The 16541-nt window shown below is 43.7% G+C and overlaps 2 protein-coding genes across 25 annotated transcripts in view; one reads left to right on the top strand and one right to left on the bottom strand.

Moving 5' to 3' along the window:
* Positions 1 to 4921, bottom strand: part of LOC144114075 (NACHT domain- and WD repeat-containing protein 1) — an 84894-nt gene extending 79973 nt beyond the window's left edge. For 2 of the 5 annotated variants that reach the window (XR_013310950.1, XM_077647533.1), the window contains exons 1-2: positions 4034 to 4167; positions 3360 to 3452 (exon numbers count right to left, since the gene is read on the bottom strand). Coding sequence is in view for 3 of the 5 variants with exons in the window: in XM_077647533.1 (XP_077503659.1) it covers positions 3360 to 3452; positions 4034 to 4087 (147 nt within the window). In the remaining 2 variants the exon portion in view is untranslated. Of the gene's footprint in view, positions 1 to 3359; positions 3453 to 4033; positions 4169 to 4315; positions 4335 to 4798 lie in introns of those variants that run through there. The other 3 variants (XM_077647535.1, XM_077647536.1, XM_077647534.1) reach the window with 3 other exon arrangements.
* The window catches only part of AP-1gamma (adaptor protein complex 1, gamma subunit), a 141466-nt gene continuing 129566 nt past the window's right edge, over positions 4642 to 16541 (top strand). For 3 of the 20 annotated variants that reach the window (XM_077647548.1, XM_077647545.1, XM_077647542.1), the window contains exons 1-2: positions 4670 to 4715; positions 10894 to 10960. In XM_077647548.1, the coding sequence (XP_077503674.1) occupies positions 10944 to 10960 (17 nt within the window). In that variant the 5' untranslated portion in view covers positions 4670 to 4715; positions 10894 to 10943. Of the gene's footprint in view, positions 4716 to 4892; positions 5081 to 5477; positions 5503 to 10893; positions 10961 to 16541 lie in introns of those variants that run through there. The other 17 variants (XM_077647539.1, XM_077647558.1, XM_077647538.1 and 14 more) reach the window with 11 other exon arrangements.

Genomic DNA, 16541 nt, shown 5'->3' with positions numbered 1-16541 from the left:
CATAGATATTTTCTTTGACAATTTCCTGCTTAAAGGTCTGGTATGTTCCCAGTGCCAATTTCGTCAGCATCCCTGTTTTCCCAAAAGCTCTCTCTGTTTCTTTAACCTTCTTAACCGATAATTGCTCATTTGCCCCCGTACTGCTGTCCAGATATTAACTTGTCAATTTTCTAGTTCGCTTTCTCCATCTCGTATCAACATTCCTTATATACAGGTATCTGAAAACTTCCCTAGCCCACTGCTTTTCCTCCATTTTTCTCAATTGCTCCTCAAATGCTATCTTACTGCTAGCTTCTCTGCTCTCGAACGACGCCCATCCCATATCACCCTGTACCCCCTGATTTGGTGTATTGCCATGTGCCCCAAAGCTAGCCTCCCTACGCCACGTTGTTTAATTTCTAAACTTGCTAGAACATCTGGTCTCATGCACAGGACCGCATAACCGAAAGTCAGGTTAGGAACCATCAACGCTTTCCAGATCCCTCTTACCACTTCATACCTATTGTAATTCCACAGTTCCCTATTTTTCATGACAGCTGCATTCCTACTAGCTTTATTCATTACATATTTTTCATGCTCTGTATATTTTTCACGCCCAAGATACTTGCACTCATCCACTACTTCTAGCGTGAACTCCTGTATTCTATGCTCGCTGCCCTCATCATTAAATATCATGACTGCAGATTTTTCCTTACTAAACTTGAAACCTAGTCTACCTCCCTCTGTACCACATATGTCTGTCAACTTCTGCAAATCTTCCTTGTTGTCAGCCATTAGCAATATATCATCCGCGTATATTAGTCCCGGTAATGACTGTTTAGTTCATTCTCCTTGCTTGAAAAAAGAAAGGTTGAAGCCTAGTCCGCTCCTCTCTAGCTTGGTCTCCAACCCTTGCAGGTACAACAAAGGAGACAGAGGACATCCTTGCCTAAGCACCCGCTGTATATTTACAGGCCCCCCGATACATTTTTTCTGATTTTATAAGCACTCTGTTACCTTTATAAATATCTTTTAAAGGATTAATTACTCCATCTTCCACATCCAATGTGCCCAGTATGTCCCACAAATACTCTTGAATAACACTGTCGTAGGCTCCCCTAATGTCCAGAAATGATAGCCATAGGGGCCTGTGTTCCTTTTCAGCAATCTCTATACACTGCATCAATGAAAACAGATTGTCCTCCAACCTCCTTTGTTTCCAGAACCCATTTTGTAGCTCCCCTAGCACCCCCCCCCCCCCCCCTCCCACCGTTCTCGAAAACGAAAACAAACGCCACCATTTGATGCGTGACACCGACCACAAGACTTGGCGACTTAGCTCTCATTCTAGCTGTGATGCGCTCACAGCTATAGCGCTCACAGTTTCTGCTGAAGGCTCAAATAGCTATAGAAAAAAAACAAAGAAAATATAACAACTATTTTTATCTCCCTTATCTTCGACCTAAGTGGCTCGCGTCCCGCGGCGCCACTCGAATCGGCTAGCCAGCACAATCTGAACCAAAAGTGATTTTCAAATCTGGTTACGTTATCTGCGGTCTTCATATTTTAACGTCCTTTCACGTGATACGGTACCGTTACTTGGCTGCAACCAGTATTAATGGAAAACAGGTTACACAAAATTGCCCACACACTTAATGTAACAGTACACCACAAGCAACAAAAAAAAATGCAGAACAAAACATTTGCACGCAATGGTTCCGGTTTCGGAATATATTTGCGGAAAAGCCAACTTGCAAGAGCAAGAAAAGCAAACGCCTACGCGGGTTTTTTTTTTTTTTATAACGATTACCTTCATAAACCGAGACTTCTGAGTCAAACAAAAGGAACTACCAATCAATATTGTTTACACGCCAATGCACTAACATTGTTTTGAAGAAGCGTGCTATAGTCGGGCTGGTTGAAAAAAAGCGATGAGATGGCTTTAACACAGGTGTTTTGAAGAAAGGTGCTATAGTCGGGCTGGTTGAAAAAAAGCGATGAGATAGCGTTAACACGGGACAAAGATATGAAGAAACGATACAGCGGTAGCAGCTGTAGTTTGTCATCTTGTTTATTTCCCGTGTTTATGCGCTACTTGGCTCTTATTCTTGGGACTTATCTCATATAATTTGTACTTTTTTTGCAGAGCAACCGCGCGAGCCAGAGGAGACGTGCACCTACAACACATTAAGTCGGATATATGAGAGACATCATGCCATAAGGAAACAATGTTAAAAAGGCTGCACAAAACAAGCATCCTGAAAGCTGCAGCAACGGGCGTCAATAGTATCAAGGGACTTATAGCGCATATATATCGCTTGATACTATAGCGACGCCCGTTCATATATACATTCTTTTCGTGCAGTGAGCATATGAAAAAAAAGGCAATTATGTGTTGAACGTAGCTTATTGATAGCAAGCATGCGCGACCAGCAGGCAGGCGCTCTGTTCGTGCTCCCGGGCTTTGGAGCCTCAAACGGCGCACCATATCAGCGACGTAATAGCTATAAGACTCGACAGTCTTCGAAACAGGCTGCCAGTGGATGCGACTCCAAATTTAATGCCGCGGGTCTAGAGTGCTGTCACTCAGGCATGTAAAGTATTGTAAACTTTTCTTATATTATTTATGCAAACACAACGCGCATGCCAATTCAGCTTGCCCGTAGTACGTACACACGCACACACAAAGGGATAACGCGGAAGATAGGCGTTTCCTTCATTTTTGTCAACAATGTCTTTGATTGGTGGTTAAACACCACGTGATCGTGCGGAAGCCGGCACGCATCCACTTAAAAGCAACCGCACGGGCTGGCGCACATATTTTTTTTTCTAAGCGCTAAATTGAGCGATATATGGAATTCGTGTACACCAAATCCAAGAAAATGTAAAATTTTCAACGACGCGAACAATGCAAGCGTCACTGGCTTCCCAGCAGGAGTAGAAGATACCGACATTAGTTAAACTAGCGATATAATGATAAACTCCACAAGCAACAACTGCATGTTTGCTCATAGGATGCGGTCAATAAGGGCCCCCGACGCTGGCCTTCGTCTGTGTGTGCGTTCGTGCTTTCGCTTTGAGAGAAATCCGCCTAGGGAATAAATTTCATACAAGTGACACCACAGTCGTATTTTAAGTTTGAATAGGACATAGAGCATACATTTACCACCGTATGCCGACGGCATCCGGTTTCATGCGCGCCTAAAGTGGCCTTTTTCCAGAGGTCACGTACTTGTCAAGGTGCAGCTCGAAACGCCGAAAAATTCAACGCTGCGTTGTTCGTGACATCACACTGTCAAGTTTCACAAAATATTTGTAAGCTCCTAGGTCAAAACACAAATGATTCCACAATGAAAAGGGACATCGGCTTAGGCACTCACACATTTCCAGGGGTCCCCGGCAAGACCAAATCGCTGTGGTTCGTCGACACTTCCAAAATAGTTCCACCAGCCACCGCTTGCAGAAGCCCCGGTCTGTGGTGAAGTGGAGAGTCGAGATCACCGATTGCATGTCAAACGAAACGCGAAGGTCGACAGTGAAATGAAGGGAAACAAGGAAAGTTTCGGGGCGAGAAGGTCTCGTGAACGCCAAACGCTCGCCATTTTGGCCAGGGCGACTGGATGGATACGGTCATGCGCAGTATTGATCATCCGCGGATGCTGCATGGCAGAGCAACGGGAACGAATCATATGATGCGGCTTCTGCTAAAATGAGCGTATATTTATTGGAAGCGCACCGTGTCCTAGATGTATGACGGAAGACAAGCTTTCTCTGTGCATAAGCAAATAGATGGAATAAAAGCGCTTCTGATATATCCCAAAGGGTGGCCTGCAGTAAGGTAACATCGAGTTCCCAAATTCGCGCGGCAGCCTTCTCAGTTCGAGCCATCGTCTCAATTAAATGAACAATGATAAGCAAGAAATGAACTGTTAATTGGCGCAGTCCAAATGAAAACGCCTTCACAGACACTACTAAAAATGACAACTTTCAAGCAAATCGTTACGCGCTACGTTACCACAGTAGCACCAAATTGTGATGTTGAATTAGAACAAACCGAAAAGCATAGCTCTCTGCTTGTGTGAAGGCTTGGCTGAGGTGTTCGTTTCATTTTACGGAAGAAAAGAAAAGGGACTCAGGAAAGGGGTAACTTCAGTGCGCTTCTTGAGTTGCGTCTTCAGGCAAGAAGTTTGTTCGACTTTAGCAGTTTGGGCCCCACCGTTTCATTCGACAAGAACACGGCATCTCAACCGCTGCTACGTATTCATGATGAAGGGAGACCCTGCAGTTCACGGCCTGTGCATGGGGGCAAGAGGTGCATGCACGTTTACCAACAAACCTAGCTACAGCAGCATAACAATGACGTAAGTAGCGTAGTGGGGGTGGCCAAACATATCAAGGAGCAGCGCTGACTGCTTCTGAACCAGCGAGTAGATCCGGGAGTGGATATTGCTTATCTTTGTAGCTTCTTTTATACGTAATCGTGCAGCATGTGCACATTTATTTTTAACTTCATAAAACTAGCTAGTAAAAGTACAGGCAAGAGGCTCAAGCCACGCATGCTATAAGCTGCATTTTGTAACGCAAAACTTTTTACATCTAAAGGGAAGAAATAGCGAACATTGTTATATCCAAGCGGAAACTTGCCAAACTAACACACGCGACTTCTTCCCGTTAAGAAACTTAAGGTGCTTCTCACTAGATGGCACAATGGATCTACAGGCGGCTCTCTTTTCCAGGTAACATACATAGCGTTAAAACCTTTTTTTTCTCGACTTGTGTGAAAGTCACTCGACATAATTCTTTTCTTGACAATACCGACCATGCGCGGAGTCGAGTCCCGTCGTGTTACGCTGTGATCTTGTTGTCATTAGCCGCGCAAAATGGACTGCCGATCGCCGCTCGGACACTTGCACATTGGTCGGCGCCATGTTGCTACGGCACTACTGTACTCGTCTGCGCTGTTTCGGCTGAACTGTTGTTAGGCTTAACCGTGTAGTGCGCAGACGTTTGCGGCGCCAGCGACGCCTCAGTAGCTGCGAAAAAAAGATCGGATAGTCACCAGCATCAAGTCTGAATTTCGCCACCACCGTAAGGTCTAAAGGTTGTCTTGTATTGCTTTGCTTATTTTTACTTGACACCGTGTCTCTTGAATTGGACGTGGGCGGATACATCTGCAGCGGAAACGATGTTTCCTTTGATTTCGGAACCAACAGCAGCACCTTGGCGGTGTCCTGCGGTAGATATACTGGTCCGTAATTTGTGGTATCGAAGTAGACAAAAAAAAAAAAAAACGAAATACGATTTTTCTGGCTCTCGTGCCTTTTTTATTGTCTCAGTAAGGGGTTTTAGCAAAGCTAGTTTGGCCGGTGTCTTGTCGCCATGGGATTTGCTCCCGGATTTTAGGGTTTGCGCATACGCTCGCTTCGTAATTTTGGTAGGCGGACAATTGATCTTTACTTGTCGCTCGAGAGAGCCACGCTGCATTGTGCAGTTTCGTCGTCGAGGTGCGCGATAAGGACGACGGTGCGTATCGGTCACTGCCATAAATCCTCTACGTAGTGTGAGGAGAGTTCTCGGTTGTCAGTTTTGAGGTGCTCTCATTGTATTCACCTTGAAATTCGGGCAGTAGGGAGCCCATTTGTAATGTTAAACACTCTGCTATTGGCACGCTGTGTGATTAATAGTTCTGGCTGCATGACACGTTTTCCCACAGTGCGCCATACTCATGTGGGCGCACTTGCTGGCTTAATTCTGAGGTGTTTCTACATACAGGATGTAGTACAGTGGGATACTTGTGTTGTTCCATTTGTATGACCCAGTTTTGTATCAGCTTTTATAGCGCATTTTTTTTTCTTGTAAAGAGCGCCATCTGATAAGGACAGTGCTGGAAATCGCATCTGCATTCGTCTGCTTCCAGCCATGTTCCGACCGTGTGTTTGCTTTTTACTGCACTAGTGCATTTAGCATGGCCTAGCCATTTGTACACCTGTTAAACGCCTTTGTCCGATTACAAAACCGCCTCGATAATTAATGACTGCACTTGCCGTGCTACGTGTTTACCATGTTTCATGTCAACTATTATTGATTTGCCCTAAAGGCTATAATGAACCGTATGCTTTGTAATTCAAACCTAGGCTCTTATAGAATCACCTCTTCCATAGTTTATTTTTTTTTTGTGTGTGGGACAAATGTTTTCGAGATGCAAGTGTTATATTGAAGGGAGCATAGATCATATGCCCACTTTAAGTATTGGTGTTATTTATTGAAAAAAAAAAAATGCTACAGTTTACTATTGATTTCATTGTCTTACTTTTTCTTCAACAAATAAGAGCTGACACAGTTAACCTTGTGCTGTATAGGGAGACAAAGATCCTTTTGTTGAATGAGTTTGTGATATTGTATGGATGATATTGTGGTCAGGTATAGTACGTGTCAGTTTTGTGTAGAGGGCTCAAATGGTGTACTGCTGACAATAAAAAGTGAAAGTAGGCTCCAGTGGATGAGTTTCAGGCAAAGTGTTTGTGTCTGTCTGGCTCGTAGGTCTCTCTTGCTATAGTCAATGAAGTTATTACTCATTAACATTCACAAGAGTGTAGCTGTGGGGCTACAGAGGAAAGTAACAGCTTTTTAAAACCTTCTCAGTTTCAGGAAAATTCCTTCTGGTCCTGATCTCAAACCCAGGACCACTGCCTTTCTGGGGCACTCATTCCACCAGTGAAACTCAGTTCAGAATCAAGCTCAGAAAAAACACGCTCTGATCTGACTTCTTGGAGACAGTGTGGCCTGGGTTCAAACCAGGAGTTTTTATTCCTTCACCATAGAAGATTTGAGAAAGCCGTTAATGTTTCCTTTGTAGCCACATGGCAGTTTTGACCTGGATCAGTTGACGTTGATTTAAATTACTTCACGTTTAAAATTGTGCACCTGTGAACAGATGTAGCTTCGTTTGCTGCACTATGCTTCTCTCAAGCGCTCTACTCGGGGTTGGCGTGCACTATAGGTTGTCATGCGAACTTCTCAATGGGCTGTTTGTACAATGCTGCTTTAGACATGAATAAGGCAACCAATCAGGCCAGTTGGCTTTGCATCATTTTTTTCAGAAGCATGTTGCACACGAGGACAAAACACGTTACACAAGTGCTTATAAACATGCTGCCAGTGCTGTTACACTATTTATAATACCGCAATTTTCGGTGTATAATACCCCTGTCACACGGGCATCACAAAGGCCTTTGAGAATCGGGTCCTTATATCCAAAGGTGTAAGCGGTGCAGCGACATGGTACAAATGTTGCGCCTTTTCCGCTAAGGACCTTGGAGGCGGAAGCGCCAGTGCGAGACCTTTGGAGCCCAAAGGCGCGGCCTTCGAGAGCCTGTGATCACAGTGCGGTCCAATGTCAAAAAGTAAAAGCAATGAAAAAAAAAGGCAGCCAAGAATGTTTCAAAACATCTTAAAAAATACAAAAGCTGTGCCTGGCTTTGCATTTTGTAAGGGTGTTTATATTTTATGCACATATTTCAAGACTGTAAAAGTCTCGGCAACACCGAGTGCCCCTGGTGGCCAAAACAAAACGCAAAACCTGCTGCTGCTAATGAGAGCAGCTGCTGCAGTTCTTTTAAGGAAGAAATAATAATAAAAAATTGTCTTAGCTCAGTGAATGAACAGAATTTTTTTTAAACACTTTAACAAAGAATTTAATTTTGAAACACTCATAGCATCGGGTGCTAAGCCTGAACGACTGTTTCACCTTTGGGCTACACCGTGTAGCTGCGTCGCTGCTCCTTTAAGCTTTCGCTCCTTTCATGAAAACAGGCGCCTTTGCGGGAAAGGCCTTCGAGGAATACCGTGGGACAAGGGTATTAGTCGTGTTTTTTTAGGAGGGGGATTTTCCATTTGTGCGACTTATATAGGTAGAAAAATGATGTGTCACTGGCGCCATCTTCTGCCACTTCCAGCAAATATGTTTGAAAAGAAAATAGATGTGTAAAAGAGAAAAAAAAAAGAGTTATTAGAGTGTTTTAGTGCTGCGTGATCCAGTATCGTAATCTGTTTCCATGGGGACCCAGCTGTGTGCCTCCGCATTGGCAGGTGTGTGTACCTCAGGGCCATCTGTGTGTGCACAGATAGCTCCAATGGAAGCAATTCATGGTAGCGTAACGTGGATCATGCTATGCTAAAACTTTATTTGACATGTTTTCTCGCTTCATCTGGACTGAATGCGGCGGCGGCAGCACTAAGCGCACGCACGGCCATCACATCTAAACCAGTCATATTCTTAAAAAGTTTAGATTTTGGTGTAGCTCACGTCATGTGTTGTTTTTGCTATATATATGACCCCGCCTGCAAGGCAAAGAAGTGACAATTAAAAATTCAGGTTGCATGCCGTTGAATATGCTCTGCAGAACTGGAACCGGGCAGGAGGGAGACAGTGCGACGTGAGGGTAAAAAATTATCCGGTACTAGTGCAAATTCCTGTAAAAGCACTCCAGTCAATGGAGCCAACAAAAAAAGGCAGGCCATGGGAAGAAGGCATGTTTGTCAGAGCTGAAGATAGTCTTCGCATGACTGCCGCCTGCCGCAACTGCATATTTTCGTTGCACTCTCTGACGAAGAAATCCTTGACGTGTTTTATAGCGCTTACCAAATGAACAGGTATGTCTTATACACTAGTGCAACTTATGTGCAATTTTTTTTCGGAAAAACTGCCATTTGCAGGGTGGTGCGACTTATACCCAGGTGCAACTTATAGGCTGGAGAATACAGTACCGGCAGTTATTGTTCTTTTTTATGGGACTCCTTTCTCTTTACTGCCAAATGGAATAAAGTTAAGTATTGTGACATATGGTTAGACAGTGTGCAATGCTACAGATTGCACCACTTCTTGAAGCTACATCCTACTTAGCGGGCATTGCATGAAGTCATCTTGAGTTTAGCGGGCATGACAAAATGTTGCTGCCTCATTGCTAAACATGCTTCTGCGTTTTAAAGGTAATAGTAATAGTAACATTTTACTCTTGTTCCTGCTGTGGTTCCTGTCTCGTGGTAATGCTGCACTCTCTAAACTTTAATGTGGACTGTACTAGACTTTCATTTTAGATGGCTTTATTTTAGTGGTAGAGTGGTTGTTTGATGTGAGGTTTGCATATTGTAAACAGTCATTCTAAGTACTTTCCTTCTGCTTTAGTGCAGGTTCAGGTACATTTAATGTTAGTAGCAGTGGCAAGCAGCTGTCTTGCTACATTAGGAAGCAGTCTGCAGCCCATTTGCCTTTATTTTGAACCTTACTGCTCATAAACAAACTAGTTTGCTGCTATTCTTCTCTTGGTGTTTATGCTCTGTTCTTTCAGGAAAATCTCTCAAGAAGCAGGAACTTGAATCTTCATGGCTATTGCATGTCACTTGAAGATCACTTTCCCAGCATATGATGGAACTGATGTAATGTTTACATTATGAGTTCATGAATGTGTGTGAATTCTGGTTTTGGCGTCATTTTTATAATTGGTTGTTGACTCTGAAGGCTTCGCCTTGCAGGGAACATGGTCCGCGAGCCGTGGTCTCGCCCGACGAGTGACACACCCACAGTCAGTGCCAAAAGACCGGTTTATTCCGGACCAAAACAATGCTTCAAAAGGGGCACATCATAGAACGACAGAGCCAACCATGCGCTAGTTCTCAGGACAGCGCAAGGCTACGGCTGCAAGAAAACAGGCGCTACACCTGAGCGCGGCCGAACATAAATACAGAGTCGAAAAGACAGTTAAAAGAACTACATAGAAAATACATTAATATGTGGACAAGACCAGGCGGCAGCTATGAGGGGCTTAAAATGCTACATGAAACCTGCCTGCTTGCGTAGCAGCCACTCACACCAAAGAGCTATTCTATCCTTGCGGATGCCACTTCCACCTGTGCTTTTCATCCCGGTACGGTGCCGCCCCGCCGTCCGTGTACATCCTGCTCGCTCGTGCTGACCGCCGAATCCGTGACCACGCTTTATTAACGCTCCCGCAGGAATCCCCTTGCATGCCGCTTCGCTGGCCTTATCGAGGATTCAGTGCAGCGATTCCACATCTGACGAGCAACTGTGTGGTCATGCGCAATTGATGACTGGAAGAGGGCGCACACATTTTAAATGGCTAAAAAGGGGGCCGTTGACCCCTACAACTCTTGTTTTCAGCACTTTCGTATTTCCAGTGCGTTAAAAGTGAGGTGCACAGGTTTTTTTATTCTTTGTTGCAGTATACACTAAAGTCCAGTGGTTCTAGTGCTGTTTTTCAGTTCTAAAACTGTATGCTTGCAGACTTGCATTGCAATGAAGACATTTTGGGGGTCCTTATCTGCATGCAGAACAGTTCACCTTTTCATTTCCTGCCATTCCGCTCTGTCTTCTTTTGTTAAAAGCATGCACATATTTGCACTCCCCATGCATTTACATGCAGGATGGGATAGTACAGTGAAGTTACGCGTTTTATGTTCTATTTCATCGCTTGTCATGCTGACTAGCTGAGACTATTTTAGATGGCATGCCATGTTTAATACAATTTCAGTTACTTTTTTTCAGTATGCATTGAACCAGCTGTTCTTTTTTAAAACTGGGCAGTCTGTGCAACATGTGCATTGTGCTATCCAGAAAGAACTTTTTGGCCTGCTAATGTGTTGCACAGAACGTTCCGAAACTCACTGAACTCTTTTCTGAAAGCATCAAGTCTAATGTCTAAACAGATAGAAAACCATTTCCTTAACTAGGATACATTTTTGTGCTGTGTGCCTTAACATATTTTGTAAATTTAAGAAAAGAGAGACCTGTGGTCTTGCATTAATGAAATTGCATGATACTGGTTATTGCATACGTTCATAAATACACATTTACTCTTGCGGCGGTGGTGTGACACTTATTTAACATCTTCTCTGTAGGGCATTTAGCAGTTCCTGGTCCAAGGTGACGAGAGCTCGTTGCACGATCAATGCCAAGTCCCACGAGGCGAGTGAGATCGGCCATGTTGGGAGTGGGGAAAGGATAGATGAGTGACTAGAAGGATGTGTGGCATTGTGAGAGGTAGTGTTCTATATTTGCATATGTGTGTGAACAGTTGGAGCATGGGGGTGTGCGAGTGTACCGGTACAAATGAAGTTTGGCTGTTGTATGAAGGATATTGACGTGTGAATGGTTGGAGCATGGGGGTGTGTGTGTGTGTGTACCAGTACAAATAAAGTTTGGCTGTTAAATGGAGGATATTTAATTGTATTCAGCGAAGGATGTGAGCTCCACTGATTGATAGGGTTGAGTGTTGCAGGGGTAAATCATCTATATCCACTTTATGATGCGTGCAATATTTGTGGACAGAGCATTTGTAAACCCTGACTGCGTGCACCGTTGATTGGCTTTTCCGTGAGATCCCCAGCGTCTGGCATGTGGTAACGCAGCCAAGCTGGTGAGCCAGCTCATTGCTGGGAAGGCCCATGTGACCAGGGATCCACCTAAGGGTTGCTGGTCATGGGCTGAAGGGTGTGAGCATGGCATCTGAGGCCAACCGAGTCGAGGAGGGGACAACTGTCATAAAGTTCTTCTAGGGCTCCCTGTGAGTTTGTGTCGACTAATTATGCGGGGTCAGGGGTTGAAGTGTTTGATGGCATCGGTGACTTCATGGGCTTCTAGGGCCAGAGTGCTGAGTGGGGAGGTACACGGCTGGTTGGGTTGTGTGAGTGCTGGCTGTAGGGGCTTAGGGGGAGGGAAGGGTGGAGTAATATAGCTGCTGAGGAGCCAGCGGTTTCTGTGAGGCCACTGCTGCTGTGTGCAAGGGTGGTTTGTGGTTGAATGCATAGGTGTGGCAGTGGCTAGCATATGTTTGTATGGACATGCTGTGGGGGATCAGTGCAAGACTGAGGTTATGGTGAGTATCTTTCTCGGAGGTGTATAGGTATTCTGGGGTATTTAGATGTGTATGAATCTCTTTTGTAGTAATGGTGGGTAAAGGTGGCTGTATAAGTTTGTTACTCGGACACTTAAGAAGCAGCTTTCATGCAGCCATATATGCATCTCAGTTTTGGAAGGTGCACCTCTGGGTTGTAGGGTGTGGGCCCAAGCTTTGATTTCTAAACTTTTAGGTACCTGTGAGGCCATTGTCACTCTTATTGTGGGTATGTTGTAGTGTGTTTTGTTCTGCTCATCTGCTCATTTGTTCTGCTCTGCCCGTGTTTTCTTGTGTTCTGCATATGCGAGCCACAGTAATTTTTCTATCAATGTCAATGTTTACGTTTCACAGCCTCTCAGTCTTTTGTTTTGTTAATCTTATTTTTCATGCCTGGACTGTACATGATGTTGCCCAAAGCGTGTAGTGCAAAAGGAGCTATTTTAGCCTCCTGTCTAGGGGCTGTGCTCCCGCTGGGTGCAGCAGCATCTGTGTTCTGTGCACAAGAGTACATGTAGTATGTGTATGGACTGTAGAACTGGTTGACATGTGTTAGGATAAAAGTGTGACATTGGCTTAACATAGCAATTAAGCTTTAAAAATTTGTTTGAATGTTGTGCTGTAAAGGCTTAGAGCTGTGCTAGAAATGAGTGACTAAATAGTGTGCCAAACAGTGTTGTGTTACGTTTAGGTAAAGCGCTTCATGCTTTATTTAGTCTGTTGATATGCTGCTAACCATAGGGCTTGCATTTGCCGTGTATTCGGGCATGTTTATCAGAGGCTTAATTTAATGTTTTTCTCTTAAAAGGACATGGCATTAAGTATACTAGCTGAAATCATCAATTGGATGTAGTTTATGACAAGTTGTGAGCAACATCGAATTTGTGTTGTCTTGTGCACAGATGTGTTAGAATGCATTTACTTGCTTGTAGATCCTGTGGTGGTTCAGACATACTTGTTTGATTGCTCATGTCAGTGGTTATTGTGCAAGTTCCTTCTCTTTTTCTGTTACATTGGTGTCGTAGTATACTTTTTGGCCTGTGAGTGATGAGATGTTTTCAGAGTTCATTCGTTTGCAAGTGTAGTGCCTATCCTGGCCTTGCTTTTTCTATGTGCTGTCTCAGTGCTACATTCGTCGTTTGAACAGTATGTCTGACTAACTGCCCCTCAGTATTCTTTGTTAAGGTGGCATGCAGCTGATGAAAACAAATATATCAACCTGTCATAAATGTAGAGCTCCAGCTTGCCTCACATGCAGGCATGGCAGTCCACCTGCAGTAATATACAGCACTAACACTGGAATGTATGACACCACATGCTTTGCTCAGACTGCAGGTTGAAAAAAAAGCTTGTGCGTGATCTTACGGTGAAAATTATTTCAAAACATTGCTACAATGGAAGGAAGTTTTTGCAATATGATGTTTGTTTTAAAGGCATTGTAATTTCCCCACTGTTGTGTGGATGAAAATCATGTAATCATCGAAAGATAGTTTCATTGAAAATGTTGCCATTTTTTATTTGTCTTTTGTGCTATTTGAGTTGCTACTCAAAGAATGCAAACGCGTTGTTCAAATTTCTATGTTTCACATGTTCTTTCATTCAGCCCTAATATGGTTCTTGCATCATAGAAGCTTTAATTCGCATTTTGTGCATAATTTAGTTTTGCAGCTTTTCACGTAAGTGGAAAACACTTATTTTTCACTTCTCTAAAGTGCACAGGCTTACGCAGTTTAATTTGATGTGGTTTGTACTTCTGCTCCTTGAGCAATTTTGAAATGGTTAAAAGCTGGTTGCAGAATGATTGTCTTGACCTCCAATCAGTTTGCCTGCTTTTAACTTTGTTTTGAACAGTCTTTGCATCTAAAAAACTAAAGATTTTATGGCACACTGGTTGTTAACTGGCTGCTCATTTGAGTTCAAGGTACCAGGAAGCCGTAAAGCTGTGTGGCCTAGTGCCCAGTCTGTCCGCATGAATGTGTCGATGTCTTGTGTTGGGCAGCTGTATAAGTTCTGTTGGTTGTTGTAGACAAGGAGTATGTTGGCTTAAGATCTTTTTTGTCGTCATTGGTTTTTTAGGGCCAAATGAACAGCCGAAAAGGGGAGTAAATTACTCTTGAGACCACTTGCTTGTTTCTTTTTTTTCTTGTACAATATCTTGTGCAGTGGGTACAAGATATCCCATGGTCTGTTGTTCAGCTTATGAGGGGTAAAATGCTTGAAAAATGGGTCTTTGTCCGCCGCGGTGGCTCAGTGATTATGGCACTCGGCTACTGACCCGAAAGATGCGGGTTCGATCCCGGCCGCGGCGGTAGAATTTCGATGGAGGCGAAATTCTAGAGGCCCGTGTATTGTACGATGTCAGTGCACGTTAAAGAACCCCAGATGGTCGAAATTTTCGGAGCCCTCCACTACGGCGTCTCTCGTAGCCTGAGTCGCTTTGGGACATTATAAAACTCCATAAATCGAATCAAATCAAATAAAAGGCTGTATGTTGATGTTCTTTGATGCAGCTCTGTACTATGTGAGAAGTAGTAGATGGGAACGTGATTACTCAGGAAGAACATTCATAGGCAAATTTGTGCATTCTTTCTTAATGAAGCCAGTGTGCAAATGTCAGATAAAATAAGGAAAGTGCTGAAATAAAGCTATCGGGAAAAAAAAAGTAAAGCAACAGCAGCAGCTCACAGTTCAGTCTCTCTCTGCAGTGATAGGGGCGTTGTAGAAGTAACTCTGGGGAATCTTTTTGGGAGAATACTTACTGTGCTCAGTACATTCAGAACTAGCCGCCGCGGTGACTCTGGTTACGACGCTCGGCTGCTGACCCGAAAGATGTGGGTTCGATCCCGACCGCAGCGATTGCATTTTGATGGAGGGGAAATGCTAGAGGCCCGTGTACTGTGCAATGTCGGTGCACGTTAAAGAGCCCCAGGTCGTTGAAATTTTCGGAGCTTTTCACTGCGGCGTCCCTCATAGCCTGAGTCGCTTTGGGACATAAAATCCCCATTAACCGAACCAAACATTCAGAACTGGGAGCAAAAGTGAGTAAACTGAAGTGATGAAGCATGGTTCCAACCATGCAATCCTGACACAGGGTAGTTTTGCATGATAGCCAGTGAGCACATGCACGCACTCACCATCTTGGATTTGTGCTGCAGGTGCAGCATTGTCAAGCAACTTGCAAAGTTACCTCGGAATGTGCTCTGCTGGCATGTTTGCTTTTGCTCCCGGGTGTGCATGCTTTTTCATATAATTGTAGAAAATAACTGTCTGACTTTTGGTTTCATTAAAAAAGTGGTGTGTGTGCTCAGCCTTTATTATGGTGAAGTGTTCGATTTTGAGTTGTATCATTGTATATAGCGTCTTGTAACAAGTTCGGAAGTTGTGTAGATTTCCCCCCCCCCCCCCCCACACACACACAATTCCAGGAAGAAAAAAAAACGAAAATGAAGGGCCCTATGTGTAAGTCTTAGTCTATTTGGTGGTGTGCACCGATTGTACTAAGTTCTCACTTCAGAATGTCTTTTTGTTTGATGCAATTTTCAATGCCAAATTAAAGATGTAAATCTTTTCATTTCATCGCTGTTACAGTAGTCAATGCTGCCAGTTTTAGGAAGGGTCTTTTTTAACTTCCACTGTAATCTCGACACTTTTCGTCAGTTGTCAGTCCCTTTTATGATTGCACATTGTGGTAGATGCCTTTGATAATGAGACACATGCAAATGTTTGGTCGGAACCTTGAGACTGTGAAAGTAGGCAGTGTGCGGTCGTGCGACTTATGACCTCGGGCAACTACTGGAGTAATTGGGAAGTGCTATTGGCTGTAGAACTGGGCAAACTTTATTTTTTTTTATTCCTTTGTGGAATGCAAGGAAGTTGCACTTCACAAATGTTTAATTGCTGGAAACCTATTTAGTTTTTCATAGTTTTGCATGGTATGAGGTTTAACGTCGCAAAACGACACACATGCTTTGAATAAAGCCGTATTGGAGGGCTCCAAAGTAATTTCGACCACCTGGTGTTCTTTAATGTGCACTGGCATTGTACAATACATGGCTGTCTTGTATTTTGCCTTCGTTGAAACACAGCTGGGATTGAACCCATTATAGCTTTATTGTGACAACTTTTAGCCGTTCACATTGCTGGGTTATGGCCAATGACAAGTTAGGAAAACCTGTGACTTCTGCTTATGAACTAAAGAGTGGTAAAAGCTGAAGCTGTGCAGTTGCAATTAGAGTGTGAAGCCTTAAAATTCTTTTGGATTTAGGGACTGAAATGCATTTTTACCACTGAGAGATTTAGCTGGTATGATGTCTCCAGCTTCTGTGTGCGCAATTCCGTGTCATTTGTGACGAGACTCAGTAAATTCTGCTTAGTTCCACCACACCATCAGTACAGTGAATGGTACCCAGTGATACATTGTAGCTAGGGCAAAGTAAAACCACTGCCAAAATTGTGACTGTGTTGGCGTGATAACCAAAATCATCTAAACCACTGCCACGGTATCATGGTAATGGGTGTCATGTGTCAACTAAAACGACCATCTTTTACATTTGTTTTCATTGAAAATTTAATGTTGCCTCCATACTATTGGCTACCAGTGACCCATGCCTCTACACCCTTCTAAGCATCGACCATGTTCCTCAAGACGCCGTA

This window comes from Amblyomma americanum, chromosome 1, assembly GCF_052857255.1.
Source record: "Amblyomma americanum isolate KBUSLIRL-KWMA chromosome 1, ASM5285725v1, whole genome shotgun sequence".
NCBI lineage: Eukaryota > Metazoa > Arthropoda > Arachnida > Ixodida > Ixodidae > Amblyomma > Amblyomma americanum.
Note: the sequence above shows the minus strand (reverse complement) of the source record. Positions and strands in the feature narration are given on the sequence as shown.